Below are 25569 nucleotides of genomic sequence, written 5' to 3'. Positions count from 1 at the left end.
ATTTTCTGATCAATTTCTAAGCACCATTTTTCTTTTTCATGCTGGCTATCTTCCCTCTCTAATCTTCTAATGCAGGGCTTGACACAAAATGATGCCAGCTCCCCTCCCTCCACTCCCAATAGATGCTGCTCAAACTGCTAAGTTCTTCCAGCAGTTTGCTCTTTGCTAATACACAATAGACTCTTTGAGTGAGGTATGAAAGGTGTCCGATACTCCTGACTCGACATTTGTATGATGGCATATGTCAGCAGTTTCACAACAGATGGAGAGAGTGTCAGGGAACAAGAGAATTAAAGAGAAAGCTAACTAAATAGCTGTCGTAAATTTAATTGAGTATAAAAAAGTGGTTAGGAAACATGAAAAATGTTTGCAGGGTTTTTCTTGAATGCGAAAAGGAAATTATGTTGCTGGTTTATAGTGATTTTGAAATCTGGAGCAGAAATGGAAAACTGTCATCCCTTTACTTTCCAATAAATTCACAATCTGAAATGCCTGGACACATGCTTCGATTGAAACTAATCAACTGTGCCAGCTAACCAAATGAATACATTTCATTCAAAACCAATTAATATTTCTAAATACTAAGCACTTACTTAGTAACTTTACCAAAGCTATTTGGCAATATATACTCAGTGGCCACTTTGTTAGGTACAGGAGAGGAACCCAGTGTGGTCTTCTGCTGCTGAAGCCCATCCACTTCAAGCTTTGATGTGTTGTGTGTTCAGAGATGCTCTTCCGCACACCACTGTTGTAACACATATTTATTTCAGTTACTGTCACCTTCCTGTCAGCCTGAACTAGTCTGGCCATTCTTCTCTGATCTCTCCCATCAACAAGGAGTTTTCACCCACAGAACTGCCGATCAGTTGATGTTTTTTCTTTCATTTTTTTTGCACCATTCTCTAAACTCTAGAGACTGTTGTGTGTGAAAATCCCGGGAGATCAGCAGTTTCAAAGATACTCAAACTATCCTGTCTGGCACCAACAATCATTCCAGTGTCAAAGTCATTTAGATCACATTTCTTCCCCATTCCGCTGTTTGCTCTGAACAACAATTGAACCTCCTGACCATGTCTGAATGTTTTTATGCGTTGTTGTTGTCATGTGGTTGCCTGATTAGACACTTATATTAATGAGCCACGCCACCCAGCAAACCCCCAATTCAATCCTAGTCGCATCGCAGAACTATTTACAATGACCAATTACTCTACCAACTGGTAGGTCTTTGGACCGTGGGAGGAAATTGGACGACCTAGAGGAAACCCATGTAGGAGAACATAGGTGGAATTGAACCGGGGTCACCTGCACTGTCAAGTGTTGTTCTAACCACTATGCTACCCCTCATACAAACTCTTCTCCCTCCTGCCGTCTGGGAAAAGGCACCAAAGCATTCGGGCTCTCACGACCAGACTACGCAACAGTTTCTTCCCCCAAGCCATCAGACTCCTCAATACCCAGAGTCTGAACTGACACCACCTTACTGCCCTCTACTGTGCCTATTGTCTTGTGTATTATTTATTGTAATGCCTGCACTGTTTTGTGCACTTTATGCAGTCCTGGGTAGGTCTATAGTCTAGTGTAGTTTTTACGTAGTTCAGTGGAGTTTTTGTACTGTTTCATGTAGTACCATGGTCCTGAAAAACATTGTCTCATTTTTACTGTGTATTGCGCGAGCAGTTACGGTCAAAATGACAATAAAAAGTGATTTGACTTGACTTGACTTGACGTGACCGTGCCACACCATTATACAGGTATACCTAATAAAGTGGACACTGAGTGTATGCTCAAACTCAATTAAACACTTCTAGACAGGAAATTTAAAACAAAGTTTATTTAAGAGTTGGTTTAAATTAGTGCAAGTTATTCCCTATCCAGGAATTAGATTTCCAGTCATCTTAAGGTTGAATTTTCCCATGTTCATCCTGACTTGTGGTATTTTTATTGTTGGGATAGAAATGCATATTATAAATTTGCAAACTGCAAACAATCTTGACTGTGCTTTCATTGAGGGATGGAATAGTACACAGAGTGTACCCCTATGACAACATCCTGTGCGCAGATAGTCACAATGTTTGACCAGAAGAAAAAAGAAAGGTGCTTTTCGGAAGAAACTTCAAAACCGTGATATAACTATAGAACATCTAAACTTTTAATCCAAGTTCCTTTTCCTTCCTTTGTTGGGTTGATCAGATGGGAGGTAATCTGCTTGCAGTTAATGTTGACTATGTTGAAATCAGCTCAGCCAGCTGTTGTGGGAATTATAGCCTCCTCTGTCCCTAATGCCACTAGTAACTTACACAAAATACTGGTGGGAGGATACGCGAAGCATGGGAGCTTGGAATTGATTAACCATAGTGAGGGATAAACAAGCTGTTGGTTGGAAAATTCTAGAAATGAAGAGAAGAAGTCCATCCTCAACAATGTAAAGACAAGGCAATTAGAATCAAAGCCTGATGAAGGGTCCTGATTAAGGGTTCTTGACCTGAAACGCTAACTGTTTATTCCCCTCCATAGATGCTTCCTGGCTTTCTGAGTTCCTCCAAGCTTTTGTGAGTGTTACTCCTATATGCAAGTCTGTGTGTCTAAGTGTGTGTTTCGACGTGTCTGAGAATGTGAGTTTGTGTGTGTGTGTGTATATATATGAGGATATATGCATCTGTCTGCATTTGTCTGTGCAACAGTCTGTGTCTGAGTGAGACCATCTGTGTCAGAGAAAGATAAAGTGAAATTAAAAGAGAGACTGACAACCAGAGATATAGACAGAGACAGCATGAGACATCTGTCTGGAGAGGCATGTCAGTGGTGAATTCACCTGTGCCTTCCTAGTGCCAGAACAGCTTTTGTTGGATGATGTAAAGGGAGCTTGAATAATAAGATGTAAAAACTGGCAAAATCACTTCTGCTCTCCCAGGCAGCAGTGACTGCTGTCCATCACTTCCGAGACTTGAACCAGCTACAGGTGTCTCAAAGCACTAGAAAAGTACCACCATCACCATCTCTGTGACTTACTCCAACTTAGCTGCAAGGACAAGCAAACCAACAGCAGTGTCTTATCTCAGGCCAACATCCCTCGTACTAAGGCCCTCATTACATTCATTCAGCTTGGCCAGCAATGACACTTAAAAAACAAGACAATCTGCTGAAGGATCTCAGTGGGTCAAGCAGAATCTGTGAAGGGGAAAGGAATTTTTGATGAAACCATGAATTTAAGACTGAGAGTAGGTAGTATAAAGAGGAGAGGGGAAGGGCTGAGAGAGAGACCAGACATGATTGGTGGACTGGGGCACACTAAGGAGAGGGGAGGCAGTCATAAACGATGGCAGGCAAATCAAATAGGGTAGGATGGGAGGGGGTGGAGTTGTGAGACAGAGGTAGGTGGATGATGGATGGGGGCAGACAAAACAAACAAGCAAATCTAGCGAGGGGGTGTAGATGATGATGGAGATATCAAGGAGTGTGAGAAACAGGAACACAAATGCCACAAAGGCTAAATGGGAAGACAAAGTGCTGGAATCTGATATTAAGGAAGGTGATAATGGGAACCATCCATGAGAGGTGCAAGGGGGATTGAACTAACCCCAGATAGATGGGGGGGAGGGCTACAAGTGGGTGAAATGTGTGGGTAGTAGGTTGAAGGGACCAAGAGGGATGATGAAATGAAAAAAAAAATGATAAGCTGCTGGAAGGGAGAGTGGTAAAAGGGAGGTACCAGAGAGTCATGCAGGGAGTAGAGGTTGGGAGGAAAAGATGCGGAGGTGGTGGGATCTTGTTGCATCTGGTGGAAATGAGGAAGGGTGATGTGATGGATGTGCAGGCTGGTTGGATAAAAGGTGAGGACAAGGAAAACACTATCCCTGTTCTGTCTGGACGTAGGTGGGGTGAGGGCAAAATTATGAGATTCAGATGAAAAGCAAGAAATACAACTACGGTAGAAGGGAAGATATATTTCCCGAAATAGGTGGACACTTCATATGTCCTGGAATGGAAGACCTCATACAGAGAATTGATGTAGACATGATAGAGAAAAAGAGAAAGTGTTGGCGTCCTAACAAGAGACAGCATAGGAAGTGTTGAAACCTAGGTAGCTGTGGGAGTCTACATATTTATTGTAAAGTCAGAGCTAATTAGTCTTCTAAGATCCTGAAATGGTCCTAGTGAACTTAATAAGTGGAAAACCACAAGACCATAAAGCTAGGAACAAAATTAAACCATTTGACCCAATGAGTCTACTCTACCATTCCACTATAGCTGATTTTTCATTCTTCTCAACCCCAGTCTCTTATCTTCTCTCAGTAACCTTTGATGGCCTGACTCATCAAGAACATATTGACCTACACGAACAGCACAGGCCCTTTGGCCCCTAATGTTGTGCAGACCTTTTAACCTACTCAAAGATCAATCTAAACCTCCCTCCCACATAGCCTTCCATTTATCTTTCATCCATGTGCCTCTCTAAGAGTCTCTTAACTGTCCATAATGTATCCACCTCCACACCATCCCTGGTATCACATTCCATGCAGCTACCACTCTGTGTAAACCTGCATATGACATGCCCCGATAATTTCTTCCAATTAAGCCAACCAGAGGAGAGGCTGTACTTGATCTAGTATTGGGAAACGACCCTGGTCAGGTGTCAGATCTCTCAGAGAGAAAGCATTTTGGAGGTAATGACCACAATGCTATTTCCTTCACCATAGCACTGGAGAGGAATAGGAGCAGGCAATTTAGGAAAACATGTAATTGGGGTAGGGGGAAATATGATGCTATTATGTAGGAACTTGGGAGCAGATGTTCTCACGGAAATGCACGGGAGAAATGAGGCAGAGAAAGGATGGTAGGCTTAAAGAACCATGGTGTACAAAGGATGTTGAAAATCTAGTTAAGTAAAGCATATGAAAGGTTCAAGAAATTAGGAACAGTTAGAGCTCTAGAAAATTACAAGGGTGCCAGGAAGGAGCTTAAGAATGGAATTAGGAGAGCCAGAAGCGACCATGAGAAGGCCTTGGTGAGCAGGATTAAGGAAAATCTGAAGGCATTCTACAAGTATGTGAAGAGTAAGAAGATGAACTGTGTGAGAATAGGACCAATCAGGTAGTGGAGGTACTTAATGAATACTTTGCTTCAGTATTCACCAGGCCAATTGTGTGGATGACTTATAGTGGACAGAAATGCTTGAGCATATAAACATTAAGAAAGAGTATGTGTTGGAGCATTGGAAAAGCATTAAGTTAGATAAGTCACTGGGACTGGATCAGATATACTCCAGGGTACTGTGGGAAGCAAGGGAGGATATTGCTGAGTCTCTTGCAATGATCTTTGCGTCATCAATAGGGATGGCAGAAGTACTGGAGGATTGGAGGGCTGCAAATGTTGTTCCCTTGTTCAAGAAAGTGGGTAGAGATAACCTAGGAAATTATAGAGCAGTGAGTCTGACTTCCATGCTGGGCAAGTTGTTGGAGAAGATTCTGAGAGGCAGGATTTATGAGCATTTGAGCATTTGAAGAGACATATTTGAAGAGACATTGGGGATGTCAGATGGCTTTGTCAGAGCAAGTCGTGCCTTATGAGCCTGATTGAATTCTTTGAGGATGTAACAAAATATATTGATGAAGGTAGAGCCATGGATGTAGTGTAAATGGATTTCAGTAAGGCATTTGATAAGGTTCCCCATGCAAGGCTCCTTCAGAAACTAAGGAGGCATGGGATCTAAGGCGACCTTGCTTTGTGGATCCAGAATTGGCTTGGCCACAGAAGGCAAAGAGTGGTTGTAGATGGTTTCTATTCTGCATGGATGTCAGTGACCAGTGGTGTGCCTCAGAGATCTTTTCTGGGACCCCTTCTCTTTGTGATTTTTATAACTGACATGAATGAAGAAGTAGAAGGGTGGATTAGTAAGTTTGCTGATGACACAAAATTTGAAGATGTTGTAGGTAGACTGGAGGGTTGTCTGAGGTTACAGCGGGACATTGATAGGATGCTGATCTGTGCTTAAAAGTGGCAGATGAACTTTAAACCAGATAAGTGTGAAGTGGTTCATTTTGGTAGGTCCAATTTGAAGACAGAATATAATATTAATGGTAAGATTCTTGGCAGTGTGGTGAATCTGAGAGATCTTGGGGTCCATGTCCACAGGACACTCAAAACTGCTGTGCAGGTTGGCAGTGTTGTTAAGAAGGTGTATGGTGTGTTGGCATTCATCAACCGCAGGACTGAGTTAAAGAGCCGAGAGGTAATGTTACAGCTATATAAGACCTTGGTCAGACCCCACTTAAAGTACATAGTGTGTTCAGTTCTGGTCACCTCACTACAGGAAGGATGTGGATACTATAGAGAGTGTGCAGAGCAGCTTTACAAGGATGTTGCCTGGATTGGAGGGTGTACCATACGAAAAAAGGTTGCGTGAACTTGGCCTTTCCTCCTTGGAGTGACAGAGGATGCGAGGTGACCTGATAGAGATGTATAAGATGATGAGAGGCCTTGATCATGTGGATAGCCAGAGGCTTTTTCCCAGGGCTGAAATGGCTAACATGAGGGGGCATGGTTTTAAAATGCTTGGAAATGGGTACCAAGGGGATGTCAGGGGTAAGATTTTCACGCACAGAGTGGTGGGTACATGGAATGCACTGCAGGCAGCAGTGATGGAAGTGGATACAATAGGGTCTTTTAAGAGCTTCTTAGATAGGTACATGGAGCTTAGAAAAATAAAGGGCTATGGCTAGGGAAATTCTCAGCAGTTTCTTGAGTAGGTTCCATGTTCGGCACAACATTGGGGCCAGAGGGTTTGTAATGTGCGGTAATATGTTTCTACATTCTATGTTCAATCACATTAAGATTATGGTCTCTTGTATTAGTAATTTCCACCTTGGAAAAAGGTTTTGTCCATCCTTTCTATCTATGACTCTTGTCATTTTGTACACCTCTATCAAGCCATATCTCATCTTTCTTCACTCTAAAGAGAAAAGTTCTAGCTTGCTTAACACAGCTTCAAGGGCTTGATCTCCAGTCCAAGCAGCATTGTAATATATCTCCTTGCACACTCTCTAAAGCTTGCACATGACGGGACCAGAACTGAACATAATGTTCCAAGTGAGATTTATAGAGCTGCAACATTATCTCACGGCTCTTGAGCTCGGTCCAACTAAAAGGCCAACACAGCCTATGCCTTTTTAACGACCCTATCAACCTGTGCAGCAACTTTGACGAATTGATGGAGGAGGGCCCCCAAGATCCCTCCCTTCCTCTACACTGCAAAGAAATCTGAAATAAACCTTCTACTCTGTCTTCAGATTCAATGTTCCAAAATGAATCACTTCACACGTTTCCAGACTGGATTCCATCTGTCACTTCTCAGCTCAGCACTGTACCCTGTAACCTACAACGACCTTCCACATATCCACATCGAAGAAGCAAAAGAGAAACAGAATGAGGAATTTGGGTACCACCACCAACAGCATCAGCGCTCCTGGATCCTCAGCGCTCATTGATTCAATTTAATATCGGAGAACGTGAACAGTATACAAGCTGAAATTCGTACCCTTTGCTGACATCCATGAAACAGAAAAAAACCCAAAGAATTAATGACAGAAAAATGTTAGAACCCAAAGCCCCCTCCCTCATCCCACGCACAAGCATCAATGCTCCCCTCCCTCCACTTGCTCCAGCAAAAGCATCACCACTCACCATGCAAACAATAACATGCCCCCTCCCAAAGAGACTGATCTGGAGCCCATGAAAAACTACTGTGCATCCCAACACTCGCTCTCTCACTAGCAAGGGAGAGAGAGGGATATCACTCCTGCAGCAACAAGAAGGGGGGCCAGAAGCCCGCTGTTTCAATACCCTTCCCTCTTTGCTGTGGGTCTCTGCCAGTAACTGAGGTTAGGAATTGACCAGGGAAATACCTAGGACAAAAAGCAAGTGTAGGCACCTTGCTGGGCAATAGAATGAGGTCCAAAACTGCTACCAAAGACAAAGATTTCCAAAGTTCAACGTTGGAGCAACTGATAGCACTGACAAACATCTTTACCTTTGCTGATCATGAGACTATAATGCCTTAGTCAAGGTTTCTGACTGCAGACTTTGGATTTATTTGCAGGAGACTTAAAGGAATATTGTAGGCAGTTAAAAAAAAGGCCATAAAAATAAAAAGAGTACAGTCAGAGTCAAACTGTGAAAACATCAGCAGCCATCGTCAACCTCACCACAGCAATTACAGTGGCCTTGTAATAAAGACAGACATTACGTAATAAATCTCCAAAACATTCAAATCCAAGTTTGGCTTTAATACTTTTCCCAAAGGTAATCAGTGTACTCTGCTCTCTTTTACCTACACAAATAATTCTGCACACCATACAATGTTCATCCTCTTAAGGAAGCACTTAGAAATGCAGACTGGTGTCACCATCACTGCGAGGTCTCCAATAATTCACCTTTTGGATGTCAAATGGAGTTTTTGGAACCAAATCCTTGCAGGAGATGCTTCATTGCACAGCTGGACAATGTTTCCTTTTTTTGTACCTTTTTTTAAAAAAAATCTTTGATTCTTGGTGAATAAAACCCATGTTTCTGAAGTTAACCAAATTGCATTTCTGAGCCCTAATCTAAGAAATGATGTGCTGGCATTGAGGGAAGACCAGAGGAAGTTCATGACAATGATCCTAGGAATGAAGGGGTTCATGTAGGAGGAAGGTTTCATGGCTGTGTGCAGTACTCGCTGGAGTTTAGAAGAATGAAGGGGAAAATCTTGCTAAACTCTATCAAGTATAGCAATCTATTCCCCAGGCTGTTCCACGAGGTGAGGGGAGAGATTGCTGAGCCTCTGGCTAGGATCTTTATGTCCTTGTTGTCCGCGGGAATGGTACTGGAGGATTGAAAGGAGGCGAATGTTGTCCCCTTGTTCAAAAAAGGTAGTAGGGATAGTCTGGGTAATTATAGACAAGTGAGCCTTACGTCTGTGGTGGGAAAGCTGTTGGAAAAGATTCTTAGAGATAGAATCTATGAGCATTTAGAGAATCATGGTCTGATCAGGGAAAGTCAGCATGGCTTTGTGAAGGGCAGATCGTGTCTAATAAGTCTGATAGAGTTCTTTGAGGAGGTGACCAGGCATATAGATGAGGGTAGTGCAATAGATGTGATCTACATAGATTTTAGTAAGGCATTTGACAAGGTACCACACAATAGGCTTATTCAGAAAGTCAGAAGGCATGGGATCCAGGTAGGTTTGACCAGGTGGATTCAGAATTGGCTTGCCTGCAGAAAACAGAGGGTCATGGTGGAGGGAGTACATTCAGATTGGAGGGTTGTGACTAGTGGTCTCCCACAAGGATCGGTTCTGGGACCTCCAGTTAATAAAAATCATGAAAAGTAAACGACCCGGACATGGGGGTAGAAGGGTGGGTTGGCAAGTTTGCAGTCGACACAAAACTTGGTGGTGTTGTGGATAGTTTTGAGGATTGTCGAAGATTGCAGAGAGACATTGATAGGATGCAGAAGTGGGCTGAGCAGTGGCAGATGGAGTTTCACCCGGAGAAGTGTGAGGTGGTACACTTTGGAAGGACAAACTCCAAAGCAGAGTACAAAGTAAATGGCAGGATATTTGGGAGTGTGGAGGAGCCGAGGGATCTAGGGGTACATGTCCACAGATCCCTGAAAGTTGCCTCACAGGTAGATAGGGTAGTTAAGAAAACTTATGGAGTGTTAGCTTTCATAAGTCGAGGGATAGAGTTTAAGAGTCATGGGGTAATGATGCAGCTCTATAAAACTCTGCTAAGGCCACACTTGGAGTACTGTGTCCAGTTCTGGTTCCCTCATTATAGGAAGGATGTGGAAGCATTGGAAAGGGTACAGAGGAGATTTACCAGGATGCTGCCTGGTTTAGAGAATATGCATTATGATCAGAGATTAAGGGAGCTAGGGCTTTACTCTCTGGAGAGAAGGAGGATGAGAGGAGACATGATAGAGGTATACAAGATATTAAGAGGAATAGATAGAGTGGACAGCCAGTGCCTCTTCCCCAGGGCACCACTGCTCAACACAAGAGGACATGGCTTTAAGGGGTGGGAAGTTCAAGGGAGATATTAGAGGAGGGTGTTTTTACTCAGAGAATGTTTGGTGCGTGGAATGCACTGCCTGAGTCAGTGGTGGAGGCAGATACACTGGTGAAATTTAAGAGACTAATAGACAGGTATATGGAGGAATTTAAGGTGGGGGGGGGGGGTTATATGGGATGCAGGGTTTAAGGGTCGGCACAATATTGCAGGCCAAAGGACCTGTACTGTGCTGTATTGTTCTATGTTCTATGTTCTAATATTGAAAGGCTTAGGTAGAGTGGAGGTAGGGAGGATGGTTCCTATAGCAGGTGAGTCTAGGACCAGAGGACACAGCCTGAGAATACACAGACATCCCTTTAGAACAGAGATGAGGAGGGATTGCTTTAGCCAGGGAGTGGTGAATTTGTGGAATTCATTGTTGCAGCCGGCTGTGGAGATCAAGTCACAGGAGAAGGCAGGAGAATGGGACTGAGCAGGATAATAAATCATTATGGTATGGCAGAGCAGAAGCGATAGCCCAATGGCCTAATTTTGCTCCTATATCTTTTGTTCTTATGGTCTTATGAATTTGGACAAATGGACCTATTATTGGCAAACACAATCAGTGGATGCACCTGAACAGCAATTCTGATTGAGCTCAATAGTCTGTGGCTGTACTGTCCGTGGTTTAATGACGTGAATCACAAGAGCCAGTGTGGCTGTTGTCTGGAATCCAAAACATTTTAAATCAGCTAAAAGTCAAGTGAGCTGCTATCAGCAAATTCCGAAGAACAGCCAGACTTTGAAAAAACAGAACAGACCAGTTTAGAGAGACCATACCTCACTACTGATGAAGGCAATGTTTTCACCCCTTTTGATATGAAGCTCCTTGTACCAGGCTTGTCCTCAGAGCAGAGACACACAAAATGCTGGAGCAACTGAAGAGGTTAGGTTGCAACTATGGAGAGGAGGGGAGTTGACATATCGAACTGAGACCTGCAGAATCCCTTCAGGGGGTGGGGGAGGTGGTGTGTGTGTGTGTGTGTGTGTGTGTGTGTGTGTGTGTGTGTGTGTGTGTGTGTGTGTGTGTGTGTGTGTGTGTGTGTGTGTGTGTGTGTGTGTGTGTGAGAACAGCATATGAGACACCCAGTTGCTATTTCAGTAATTGCATTGATGGAGACATGAAAGGAAAGAGATGGTTAATATCAAGTTTTTGCCAAGTTCAAGAAGATAAATAGCCCTTCACGAATCTCAAAACTCCTAATGCCATTCATGGATTTGATGTGATGTGTGCCAGCAATTCTGTTAAAAATATAATTAAAGGAACCTTATCATGCATAGGTCCAAAAGACCATAAGACATAGGGCAGAATTAGGCCATTCAAACCATTCTGTCTATGATCATTGACTTCAGGAAGAGGTCCCCATTGGGAGATCAGAGGTGGAGAGGATCAGAAACTTTAAAATCCTTGTTGCTATCGAATTCAGAGGATTTGTCTTGGGGCCAGCACGTAGGTGCGATTACAAAGAAAGCACAGCAGCACCTCTACTTGCTTAGAAGTTTGCAAAGATTCGGCATGACATCTAAAACCTTGAGAAACTTCAATAGATGTATGGGAGAGAGTCTATTGACCAACTGCATTACAGCCTGGTATGAAAACACCAGTGCCCTTGAATAGAAAATCCCACAAAATAGTAGTGGCTCTGCCCCAGTGCATCATGGGCGCAGCGCGCCACACCGTCAGCCCAATCTACATACATTACTGTTGCAGAAAACACTCAGTGCACTGCAGATGCTGGGGTCAAAGCAACACGTACAACAAGCTGAAGGAACTCAGCAGGTCGGGCAGCATTTGTGGAAACGTTGACTGCTCGTTTCCACGGATGCCGCCCGACCTGCTGAGTTCCCCCAGCTTGTTTGAACGTGTTACTGTTGCAGAAAAGCAGCATCCCCACCACCACCTAGTCTATGCCCAAATCTTGCTGCTGCCATTAGGTAGAAAGTACATGAGCCTCAGGATCCACACCACAAGGTTCTGGAAAAGTAATTACACCTCAACCATCAGACTCTTGAACCACTTCATTTGCCCCATCACTGAACTGTTCTCACAACCTATGGACTCACTTTCAGGAACTCTTCATCTCCTGTTCTGAATATTTATTGCTTATTTCTGCATTATTATATTTTTCTTTGTATTTGCACAGTTTGCTGCCTTTTGCACATTGGCTTTTTGCCTGTCCTGTTAGATGTGGTCTTTCATTGATTCTTTTGCGTTTCTTGAATTTACTATGTATGCCCACAAGAAAATTAATCTCGCCGTTACATATGGTGGCATATATGCCTCTGATAATAATAATAATACCTTGAAGTACCTGCAAGATAACAGTTAGTGAATTCTGCACAAGGATTCACAGGTCTCTTTGCACCTCTGTTTTTTGAATTTTCTTCCCGTTTAGAAAAGGCTTTCCATCTTTATTCTTTCTACCAAAGTACATCAATCATTTTTATGATCCTCCTTTGAACCCTCTCCAATGTCTCCACATCCTCTCTAAGATAAGTGCCCTAGAATTGTTCATAATACACCAAGTGAGGTCTCACCAGTGCTTCATAAAGCTTCAACATTACATCTTTGCTTTTATATTCTCCTCCTCTTGAAATGAATGCTAACATCGCTACTGCCTTCCTCACCACTGACTCAAACTGTAAATTAACCTTTAAGGAATCCTGAACAAGATCTCACAAGTCACCTTGCACCTCAGATTTTTGAATTTTCTCTCCATATAGAAAATAGTCAACACTTTTATTCCTTCTATCAAAGTGATGACCATACCCTTCCCGACACTATTTTCCATCTGCCACTTCTTTTTCCATTCTCCTAATCTGTCAAAATCCTTCTGCAGACTCCTTGCTGCCCTCAGCACTACCTACCCCTCCACCCATCTTCGTGTCGTCCACAAACTTGGCCATAAAGCCATCAATTCCATCACCTAAATCATTGACATATAATGTGAAAAGAAGCATTCTCAACGCCGACCCCTGCAGAACACCATTACTCACCGAGATCCAACCAGAAAAAAGCCCCTTAATTCCCACTCTTTGCCTTCTCCCAATCAGCCAATCTTTTATCCATGCTAGTATCTTTCCTGCAATACCATGGGTGCTTATCTTTTTAAGCAGCCCCATGTCCGGCACCTTGTGAATGGCCTTCTGAAATTTCAAGAACACAACACACACTGACACTTTTGCTAATCTGCCTTTTTAATCATATGCCACCAAGTATCTTGAAACTTTATCCTTAATAATAGATTCCAACATCTTCCCAACCTCTGAAGTCAGGCTAACTGGCCCATAATATTGTTTCTTCTGTCCCCCTTCCTTTCTTAAAGAATGGAGTGATACTTGCAATTTTGCAGTCTTCCAGAACCATTCCAGAATCTAGTGATTCTTTAAACAGCAATACTAATGTCTCCACAATCTTTTCAGCTGATTCTTTCAGAACCCTGGGATGTAGTCCAATTAATCCAGGTGACTTATCCACATTCAGACCTTTTATAACAGTGCTGTTTATTACATGCCTTTTCTGCCTCCTTTTGTAATTTGTACCCTACATCCTGGTTACCGTTTGAAGGCCTATATATAATTCCCATCAGGGTTTTTTTATCCTAGCATGTTCTACAAAGATTCTACATTTTCCAATCCTATGACATGTCTTTCTAAGGATTTGATATCATTTTTTACTAATAGAGCCACCCTACCCCCTTTGCCTACCTGCCTGTCCTTTCGATAGAACGCATAGTTTTGGAGTTTAAAACCCTAATTATGATCTTCGTTAAGCCAGGACTCAGTGATGCCCACAATGTCAAACCTGGTAATCTCTGAATGTGCCACAAGATTATTTCCCTTATTCTGTATACTGCGTACATTCAAATACAACACCTTCAGTCCTGTATTCATCACCCTATTTGATTTTGCCCCCATGTTACACTTCAAATCATCCCTTTGAATGCAATTTTGTCCCATCAACTGCCTGTCCTTCCTCACAGTTTTACTACACACTGCTTGTATACCAATTGCCCTATCTTCAGCCCTATCACTCCAGTTCCCAAATTATTTTCAATCCTCCCCAAAGCTCTAGCAAACCTGCCCGTAAGGATATGCAGGGTTACTGCATTTGAGGGAGGGGTACAGCATCCATGGACTGACATCAACTGTAGGCAGTATGGTAGGTTAGCAGCTAACGTAGCACTGTTACAGGGCCTGGATTCAATTCCATCGCTGTCTGTAAGGAGTTCGTACTTTCTCTGTGTGACCGCGGGAGATTCTTATGGGTAGTCCGGTTTCCTCCCACATTCTAAAGGGGTATTACTTTGTGTTGTGTGTGAGGTACATGTATTGTGTTGTGCACCTTGGTCTGGTCTTGGTCTGTTTCATTTAGTGTTATTAATATTGAATGGCAAGAGACATGAACTTGAGGCACCTGGGAACAAAGTGGTGCAACTAAGAGAGCGGCTGCCCCACCTTGCCAGGGAGCTAGTTTCACTCCTGACCTCAGGCACTGTCTGTGTGGAGTTTGCACATATTTATGATCCCAGGTTACCCCTATGTCCAAAAGACACGTGGGTTGGTCGATTAATCAGCTACTGTTCATTGTGTGCAAATAGAAACTCTTATGAGAGTAAATTAGGGTGAATGCAGAAATAGTGTAAAATGGGGACCTGATGCCTGGCATGGACCCACTAGGCTGATGATTTGGTTTAAGTGCTGCCCCGCTCTGTGCCTGAGAAAATTAAGTCTGTTTGAAATGACAGCTGGGTGGGGAAGCAATATATCAAAAACTGCTCGGGTGTTAAAGACATGCTACTTTTTAAAAAAATTCTTCAGCCTTATACTCTAACCCACGATGGCAATCATATGGCACGAATGCCCAAGACGCCACACAAAATTTTGTTGGCATGTGGACACCCTTTGATTCTCTAAACCCCACCCATAAAATAAAGATACACAATGATTATCTTTACTGCCAAATGAAGCAGCGAGTGTCTTTTTACATCCCAAGAGCAGGGAAATGTTTTCACTTGAAGCATTTCATGACAGCTTCATGATAGCAAGATTGTTCATAAAACTTGTGATGTAGGATGATAAGTTTTGAAATCCACGTAGACACTGGTGTATACATCAGTGCCTGGATTCTGAATAGTTGGGGCAGTTGGCATTTATGTTTGTAACACCAAAACATTAAACTAATTAAAAGGAAGACTTGGCAGTCCAAAACGTGTGTCTAACTTCGTGTTTGCACGCATCACGTAGTTGTGTCATGATGTCGGCAATTTACGTATTTTTACCTATAACCCATAATGAATTACTGAAATGAACAAGAATGCTTCATTAAAAATGTACCTACAATATTAATCAAATATTACTGAAATACTAAATACACAACCTTCCTTCCTGCTTAGCTATAAACTCCAATTCAATATAGACTGCATCTCAACATATATACACAATATAATTCAAATTCAAAGCACATTTATTATCGAATACATAAGCTATGCCTTACAGGCAGCTACAGAACAAGACACTTGAATAACCCAATTCAAAAAAAATAAGAAAATACATCAAGCAAACAGTAGAAGCAAGCTAACAGCATTCCAAACCAGACTGGTCCCAGATCTGCTCCTGAAGCAGCTGGAATAGGCCCAAGCCAAGCCTCCGTCCTCAGTTTTCACTCTACCAGGCAGAAAAGCAGAGCAGATGGGTCAGTTCACAGCCTCTTCGTCATGGAGAAGGGAATGAACTTTCATGAGAGATAGAGCGAAATCAGCCCGAGCCTCACCTCCGTACCCGACACTTGGCCTTCCAGTCTGTGCCAACGTTTAAATTGTCCAAGCAGCAAGTAGTGCCACATTCCAGGACCCGAACCTAGGCACCCTGATATGCCTGGGCCACCCCTGCTTGAAGCTGTTCTCAATCTCACCAAATCCGCTCAGCACTTGGAGCGATCCACCCTCGTACCCAGGTGAGATGGACGGGCCTCGACTACTCTCTAAAATGCTCACTCCATCTCCAGCAACGATACCAACTCCCTCTGCGAACCTGGCAGCCTGAACACGTTATGCCTCGCAATGCCCCAGCACCGCTCATCCCCCAGACTACCCTAACCTCCGGCTGCCTCCTCACCATCTGCGGCCATAGGTCACCACAATTTGCTTCATGAACGATGTTGCAAGTAATGTTTTTAGTTGATTCTCTTGCCTTATGATTTACCAGTAAGCTGTTGCACATCTTTGGTAGCGCAATCGTAAACTCAATATATAGTATATAATACACCTACGGTAAGACATCCACAGCATAGTAAATTCCAAATTGTCCCATTCAAGCCCAATCACTGTTAAGGCATTCCTACTCTTTCCTGACAAAGGGTATCACTCTGCTTGGCAGGAGAGACTTGTGGCTGTGAAAACCATCTCAGGTTCTGGGGCCTCCTCCATAGTGGTTGTAGGAGTTGACTCTGGTATGTCAGGAAGTGGTTCTGACAGCTCTGGACATCTTTCTTCTCCTTTCTTTTCCTTCTTCTAGTTGATGCCAGTTGATCTTGAGAAGATGCATTTAGTTCACTGGGGTATTCTCTTATTAATCCTTCTACTGCTCCCTTTATGGTCTGCTCTCTCCTCTTGGTTCTCTCATCTAAGACATCATCTGATGAATCCTCTGTTTTTGTATCACCACTGACTCCTTTCTCGTTGGTCTTCCATTCATCCAGCTGCGCTTTGGTATTTGCATCTACTTTTACTAGCAACTGTTTGTCCCCCACTTAAAGTTCATGCTCGCAGAGTAGGTTCTGTTTCTTTATACTCACAAAAGCTGAATGGTTGTAATTTCCCTGAAGCTCTTTGAAGTCTCTTCCAGCTTAAAACATTTCATACGTAACTGCCTGATTAAAAAAATCAGAAGCTTTCGCAAATATGTTGCCTACAAAACTGCTGTAGTCTAACAACTGCTTTCATCATTTTCCGAGCAACCTGGTCTTTTCTTGGTCCAATATGCTTTCCAACCAGAGACACAGAGGTTGTTCTCTGTTGGGCAATGATTCATTGTGTACAGCATAGAGACAGTCATGGGATCATCCAGTACCTTTCTCTCTTGCAGAGAATGTGAAATACAAGTGGAGGATGGATCTCCAATCAAGTTGCAGTTGTCTCGGCCAATCATTCCTCCATAATGCTGGCCCTCCTGTTCTTACCACATACAACCTAATGCGGCTAGTCGGTTGTTGTATTTCACTGTTACAAATATCATGCCTACAAGAGTTATCTTTTCTCCAGTATAGGTTCCTAGCTAGATATCTTCAGATTTCAGTATCTTTGAAATGCCATTCAAACTCATTTTGCGGAATGACTGAAATAGCAAAGCCAGTGTCCAATTGTGTTTTAATTAATTCACCATTCACTTCTGGTGCAAGTGATATTGTTTGTTTATTGTTAGTTTTCATATTGGCTACACAGTCCTGTGTCAGTCCCATCATTATCATATATTTCATCAACAGCATGCAGATTAGTGCTCTTTTTGAAATTGCAACTTGACTGTTTATATTTTTCTCTTTCTTGTACAATTCATTTTTTTTGTCTGCCTGACATGCTCTTTGTATGTGTCCTACTTTGTTGCATTTTCTGAAAGTTTTGTCTTTAAATCTGTATTGATCTGGTATATACGAGCCCCTGTCACAACGTAATACAATTTGGTCAGCTAGGCCGCCTTCTGTTTAAACGTTGCAATTTTGTTCACACTCACTTTCATTCCTGACTGCAACTCAGTTGTATCTTTGGCTGCTGTTTTCATTGATACAGCTATTTCAACTGCTCTTTTAAATGCAAGTCGTGCTTCAGTAGGGAGCTATTTTTGAACGTTTTCTTGTAAGATTCCACAAACTAAACAATTTCTCAGTTTATAAGTAAGCCGATTATTGAACTGACAATGATCAGTCAAATTTTTCATAAGCTGAAACAGATTCCCTTCCTTTTGATTCAATTTATGAAGCCTAAATTGTTCTGCAGTCAACAAATGGTTGTATCCCTAAATATTCCTGCATTACTTTCATGAACTCAGCAAAGCTCATTTTGGCTGGTTTGGTTGGAGAAGTTAAACTCCTAAGCAAACTGGATGCCTTCAAATCCAAAGCTCTCAGCAAAATTGGCACTTGCTTCTCACCGGCTATTCCATTTCCTTTGAAATACTGCTCAATCCTTTTCAGCATACAAAATCCAGTTATCTTTTGTGTAATCAAACATGTCAATCTTTCTGATATTGCCAGACACTTCTGGTCTTTTTTTATGATTATTATCATCTGGTACTCACTGCTTATTGAACCATGAATTCTTCCATCTTCTGCCTTTCTTTGACTTGGTACTCTTTGCTTTTGAAGAAAATGTGCTGCTCTGAAGGAAAATCATGTGCTGCACTTTTTTTTAACTCAAGCCTCTCGCTTAGCTTCAACAGGTAGGTAGTCGTCTGGAGTCCATTTTAAAAATAGCTCATTGCTGAGTTATGTTTTGTAACTCCAAGATATTAAAACTAATTAAAAAGATGACTTGCGAGTCCAACTTCATGTTTACTTTGAGCAAGGCACACATGTACCACGTGGTAGCGTCTGGCATATTTAATTCACTTATTTTTACACACAACCTGTGATGAATTAACAACAAGAATGCTTAATCAAACAATATATTCGCAATGTTACTCAAATATGACTGAAATATTTAATATACAACAGTAGTGACTTTGCTCTGCTTATATTTTCTTTTCTGTCATTTTTTAAGTGAACGCTGGATATTCAATGATATTAATGGTAAATACTGTATGTGGTTTAGTGCCTCTGTGAATATATATTTTTCAGTCATCTTTTTGAAAGATTAATATCAATAATTTTGAGCAGGTTTTACTAAATGCATCATTTCTTTCATTATTTCTATTGTTAATAGTAAAACAATGAATACAAGCAAACAAGCAACAGGACTCAGTCTCTCAACTTAAAAAAAATAAATAATTATTGTTACTCTGTATTAATCAATAACAATCTCTGCCCAAAATTACCATGGAAGGTATGAAAGAGAACAGGATGTTCGCCAATTTCGGAACATGCTCTTGAAAAGATTCACCACCCCTGCAATGCTATAGGAAGTGACAGTGTATGCAGTTTTCATTCTACCTCCAGTGTGCTCCAAAGGGAATATGCCACAAGGAGGGCAAGATTCAATATGTGACAGCAGCCGTACCATCTTGTACTGCAGTGGGCTTGTACACAGGCAACAGAAAAGAGTAGGAACTTGTCTCATGGTATTAAAGTTTTCCCTGATACAATAGCTGCTGTCAACACAAGTGCGCTGCCTGAACAGCCATAGTAGCACCAGGAAGCTTCAAATACTCACAGGTAATAACTGACAGACTTTTGTAAACAAGACTGAGAATGTGCCACCTTGCTGCCTTTCAGTTCCTTGCAATCCCAATGGAGCTGCAGAAAGCTGCATACTCAGATTCGAGCTTGATGTGCCAGTAGGTAGAACCCTGATAGGAGCTGACACTTGCTGAAGACTACCTCCCACACAACTGGGACTAATCTTGGTGTTTTTCTCGAATGCACACATTCAAAATGACCCATCCATTCAAGTTGACAGGTCCTCTGCTAATAGCTCATGACAACTGCATTTCAACTTAAAAGATTAGCATCAACACCATAGACATTACACCTAAACATCTCTTACTTCTGCATTATTATTTTTTTCTGCAAATGCTGGAAATCCAGAGCAACACACAAACAATCCTGGAGAAGCTCAACTGCTCAGGCAGAATCTATGGAGAAGAATAGAGAGTTGACACTTTGGGCTGAGACCCTTCACGAGCATGATGTCCTGATGAAAGTTCTTGGCCTGAAGCATCGGCTCTTTATCCCTCTCCACAGATGCTGCCTGACCTGCTGAGTTCCTCCAGGACACAATTGGGCTAATCGGGATCATGAGAGGTTTAAACAGGTCAAAGTGAACAAAGTTATCCCCATTTGGGGGAGTCATCAAGTAATAAATTACAGTTTTAAAGAGGTTGTGGAAGATCCAGGAGTCATCTTGGGAGAACTTTCTTGTGTAGAGTCATATGGCCATGCAGCAAGGGGAAAAAGCTCTTCAGCCCAACCCATCGGTGTTGACCAAGCCAGTCCTTGGTCCTTGGGATGAGATCTTTGATGGGATCTCATTGAAACCTATCAAATATTGAAAGGCCTAGTTAGAGTGGACATGGAGAGGATGCTTCCCTTAGTGGGAGAGTTTAGGACTGGAGGGCTGGAGGGCACAGTCTCAGAATATAAAATTTTCCCTCGAAAACAGTGATGTCCTGTTAGAACAGAGTTGCGGAGACAGAGAGAAAGCAGGGAATGTGACTGAGAGGGAAAATAAATCAGCCATAATCAAATAGCGGAGAAGACCTCCTCCCCCCTCGCCCATTACCTTTGGTGCCCTTACTAATCAAAAGCTTATCTGCATTCACTTTAAATATACACAATGACTTGGTTTCCACAATGAGTTCCACAGATTCACCATCCTCTGGCTAAAGAAATTCCTGCTAATCTCTGTCCTATAGTGACATCCTTGTATATTGAGGCTGCACCCTGTAGTCCTAGATTCTCCTACAATTGGGTGCAGCTTCTCCATATCCACTCATTTCATTACAAGGGGGCATTAAGGTATTTCAAGGTAAAACAGTGTAAAATAAGGCAGTACAAGGATAGGCTATTGGTGATGTTCATTCTGAGGAATTTAATCTGCAATGCACTGCCTGAGTGTGCTTTGGATGAAGGTTCACTTGTATTATTCAAACGAGAACTGACAGATACTTAAGACAAATAACAATAACAACCTGTGGAGAACGTGTGCTAATATTATTTTTTCTGACTATGTGCTATTGTAATTGTGCGTGACTGTATGCATTGTGTTTTGTATCTTGGCCCCAGAGGAACATTGTTTCATTTTGCTGTATAAATTGAATGGCTGAATGGCAATTAAACTTGAACTTGAACTTGAGAAGGGATTGGAGATAACAAATGACTGGGCTGCTACATAAACAACAGCACCTCCTAGATAGGTCAAATGGTCCCCTTCTGTCCAAAAACAATTCTGTGATTCTGTGGTCTAATGAAATATACAAACAATAAAACATCACCCAAAGGGCTTCCAGCCTGGAAATTATTCCTCGAAAGACTTGCGTAGCTCTGACTGATATTACACTCTGGAGAGCGAGTACAAGTGAAAGAAAGCACACTAAACTGCAGATTCTACACCAGGAACTGCACAAATTAGAAAAAAATGGTATTCACCAAGTTTGCAACATGCAGTAAAAATAACAGCTACCCTAAAGAGATTTTCTCAGGTGTCATTGAATAGCTGAAGAAACAGAGTTGGAGCTTAGCACCGTGCTTTATGATATCTCCTGTGCCTTGCATTAAATTACTGGTTACTGTTCATTTTAACATTTCAATGATTCTCTCTCTGAAATCATTACATGGTATCCCATTAATGATGTATTCTGATTACTAATTCAGAAAAGGGATAATATCTCTTATTTTCTATTTGATCAATTTGAATATATCTATAAGTAATTAGTACCTTAATTCAGACTGGTTTCTGAAATCAACATTAAAATGCAAGCTTTCAGGTCTGAGTTAATTTCAGATAAGCCTTAATTATGTTTTTAATGTCAGGAGGTGTTGTTTCTTCCCCTGGATTATATTAGACATCTGTTGCGCTAATATCTAAATCTCCATTTCAAAGACAGGCAAATGATATGGAAAGGACCAATAACACAGTTTCGGGGTATTACCCTGAGGAGGGCGTAAAAGGCTGGTTAAGAGCTGATTCGAAATTGTCAACCAGCAAGTGAAAAATCAGCAAATCATAAACATGAAGTGTGGCTTCAGGGAATTACAGCTTCCTCTTGTTTTCACAATCCTGGCCTGAGCACAAGAAAAAACAAAGTCTTAAGCTAACCAGGTACGTCTAGCCCACAAACAAGAGAAAATCTGCCGATGCTGGAAATCCGAGCAACACACACAAAATGCTGGAGGAAATCAGCAGGTCAGGCAGCATCTATGGAAAAAAGCACAGTTGACGTTTTGGACCAAAACCCTTCGGCAAGACTGGGGAGAAAATGCTGAGGAGTAGATTTGAAAGGTGGGGAGACGGGAGAGAGAAACACCAGGTGAAAGGTGAAACTTAGAGGGGAGGGATGGGGCAAAGAGCTAGGAAGTTGATTGGTGGTAAGCACTTGGTCAAAGAGTTGGAGAGCAGCGATCACAGTGTTCACAGTGGGGGAGGAGGGAAAGAGAGTTTTGCTGAAGTCCTGTTAAAGGGAAGATTTAAACTTCTTCAGGGTAGGCATCCCAGAAGATACTTCCTGTTCAAATAATTTTCCTTGTGAAACCATTAACATTATTGATCAAGAATAGTTACTATTTGACAAAAATACAAGAGGTTCTGCAGATGCTGCAGATAGTCAAGTGACACACACACAAATTGCTGAACCAGGCTGCATCTTCAAGAAACACAAGAGATACTGCAAATGTATGGAAAGACTGTTCTTAGCCTGAAATATCAACTCTTTATTCCTTTCCATAGATGCTGCCTGACCTCTTGAATTCATCCAGCATTTTGTGTGTGTTAAATGAACTTGCAAGGTTTGCTGAGTCCCTAAGAAATGGGGAGCTTCTTTCAGAATCAGACTGATTGATCCAGAAATATAACTCATTAAAAACAAGAATAAACCAGCTCCTGATATATAAAGATACAGATATAAACCTTACTGGGTCTTTCACATTTCTTTATATTATCCCAAGATCCCTTTTGTCCAATGAACTGCTTTTGTAATGTCATTGCTATTCTCAAATAGCAAAACGAGAGAAAATTTATACATACAGTAAATGACTCACCCAGATATGATAACAACCAGGTTGTTTATTCTTATGACATTGATCAAAGGATAAATATTGGCCAAGAAGGCAGAGATACCTGGTGTACCTTCAAAATAATACCACAGGTTCTTTCACATACATCTGAGAGTACAGAGAGCTGCAATTTAGTGTCTTGTCTGACCCTGAGTGTGCAGCACTCAGCACTGCACTGGAATATCAACTTAGATTTTTGGTCTCGTATCCTCAAAGTACAAATTTTACCCCAAAAGCAGAGTTTTGTGAATGGAGCCATTGCTGACTCTGAAATTCACAACCTAATAAAGGTTACAGTTCTTTAATTATATTGTGTCTTTTCATGATCTCTGGATATTTTAAAGTGCTTTAAATCCAATAATGGAATTAATCTGGGTTACAATGTAGATTACAAGGGGCCAGCTTGCACTTAACAAACTGGCTAAATATCCAACAGTATTAGCATCACAATCAATAGGATGGAAAATAAAACTTCAAATGGTGAACCTTCATTGGGGCAATGACAAGAACATTAATTCTTTTCTAATCAATAGAAGGTGGGCACTATGGAATAGAATATTCGTTCTCAGGTAAATTAAATCACTTTCACAAATCTTTTTGCAGATGCTATGATGCCAAACACATAATTGTTAAATCTTAATTCAGTCACAAGTTGTGGGCATCGCTGGCAAGAATGACATCTATTGTACATCCCAAAGCTATTGTACATCTTAAAACTTAATGGCCTGCTAGCCATTTCAGAGGACAATTAACAGTCATCCGCAAAATTCAAAGTATTAATTTATTATCAGAGTACATACATGTCACTACATACAGCCCTGAGATTCTTTTACTCCAGGCATACTTAGCAAATCTATAGAACAATAACTGTAAACTATAAACATCAGGAACTTTTAACTTTAAAAAAAAACTGTGCCAATCCAAATATAAATAAATAACAATAAATCCTCATTAGTTGGTTGGAGTTGTAGGGTCAATTAATTAAGGTTGGGAAATTCCTTCCCTTAAGGGCAACAGAACTCCAAGAGGACCACAACCTTGTTGTTGGGTTTGGAGGCTTGCGTGCCTCAATGACCCAGAGAGCTATGTTGGCTGGAGTCAGGGTTTTATGCTTTGCCTCTTGGTAGGGTCACCCATGCCAAACAGGTGAAAGGGTAGAGGTCAGACTATGAGTGGTCCAACGGTCCTCCAGGTTCAGGGGTTCATCACAGAGCTATCAACCCTGACTGGTAAAACAAAATTGTTATGGAAATAACAAGGAAGAATCCTTCTATGTCCGAGTGTGATGGTATTCCTGAGTCTCCACCTGGGACCTGCATGACTGACAGCAGTTAAAACCAAGAAGAAGCTGCTGACATGATCAAGGAAGCCCTGAATATCACCAGAGATAGAGGACCTTCATTGCTGCCCTAAACACCAGTGGCGTAATGAGCAGTAAGTAAGTAAGGGCAACAGAGGACATAAATTAAGTTAAGTTGAATTCATTTGCTTAGTTGCTAAAGTATAGTACCTTCACTGAAATTATTTCGCAACCGATCTAGGTCATTCCATCAAACTGATAGCCTGACAAGGCTCTGCAAGAGTCACAGTGAGGAACCGGAGAATCACTGTAGGACACCTGGCTGCTCAGATCCTTAGCATGTTAGTGTATAGCAAATCATCATAGAGCTTGCTCCGTTATTCACTAGATCATAGTTAACTATTTTTATCTTTCCTTGTCTTTAGCACCATTCCCAAAGAACAAGAAAAGATTGAAATACTTATGGAAAAATAAACTTTCAACATGTATTTTTCTGCTCCTTGAATTATTAAACAACAATCAAATGTCTTTTACATAAAGCAGCAAGGAGACTGTTCAGCCTGTCGAATCCATGCTTGCTCCTGAGAGAAATCCCTTTATTCCCATTCTGATGACTCCTTATTTCCATGTACTCCTGCAGCTTATTCTCTCACACATCCACATCGACTCACAAATGGATTATATTAACACTTATCCACACTAATAAATAATTTACAGCAGCCTCCCAACATTAACCACCCAGCACATTTGAGGGAGCAACAAAGCCTCCAACAAAAACACACACAGAGACTGTGCAAACCTGCATTGACAACACGAGAGATAAGGACCAAACCCAGATCCCTGGATCTGTGATGTAGCAGCATTAACAGCTCTACCATCTCATCATCAGTTGTGAAATTTAATATTCAGTTCATAACAGCTCTCGTGTCACTCAGTTGGCACTGTAGATCAGGTCAGAATATAGCCCATCTTGAAACAACACAAAAATATACAAATTGTTTTCTACACTACTGTTAAGGTACCAAGCCTTGTTTGTTCAGGAATCTCTTGTTTCACAACACAACACACCAAACAAAATTGAAAAGACATTGTTTGTGGTGTAAAGCCTACTTACCATATTAATTGATGAAACTGGGCCAATGCTATTGACATAGATATCTACATCTATTACAGTTGGTTTTCCTGTCAAATAAGAAACAGAATATGTATGTTAATGACAGCACTTGCTGATGTTCATGCCTACATTAGTTATACCAAATGGA

The 25569-nt window shown here is 41.6% G+C and overlaps 1 protein-coding gene across 1 annotated transcript in view; it reads right to left on the bottom strand.

The window, feature by feature from the left end:
- The window catches only part of gabrg3 (gamma-aminobutyric acid type A receptor subunit gamma3), a 729033-nt gene that overhangs the window by 685981 nt on the left and 17483 nt on the right, over positions 1-25569 (bottom strand). Inside the window, exon 2 of the mRNA XM_073044115.1 lies at positions 25422-25489. Coding sequence (XP_072900216.1) covers positions 25422-25424 — 3 coding nt within the window. The 5' untranslated portion in view covers positions 25425-25489. The remainder of the gene's footprint in view (positions 1-25421; positions 25490-25569) is intronic.

Source organism: Hemitrygon akajei, chromosome 4 (genome assembly GCF_048418815.1).
Source record: "Hemitrygon akajei chromosome 4, sHemAka1.3, whole genome shotgun sequence".
NCBI lineage: Eukaryota > Metazoa > Chordata > Chondrichthyes > Myliobatiformes > Dasyatidae > Hemitrygon > Hemitrygon akajei.
The sequence above is the reverse complement of the archived record's forward strand: the minus strand, read 5'-3'. Positions and strand labels throughout refer to the sequence as shown.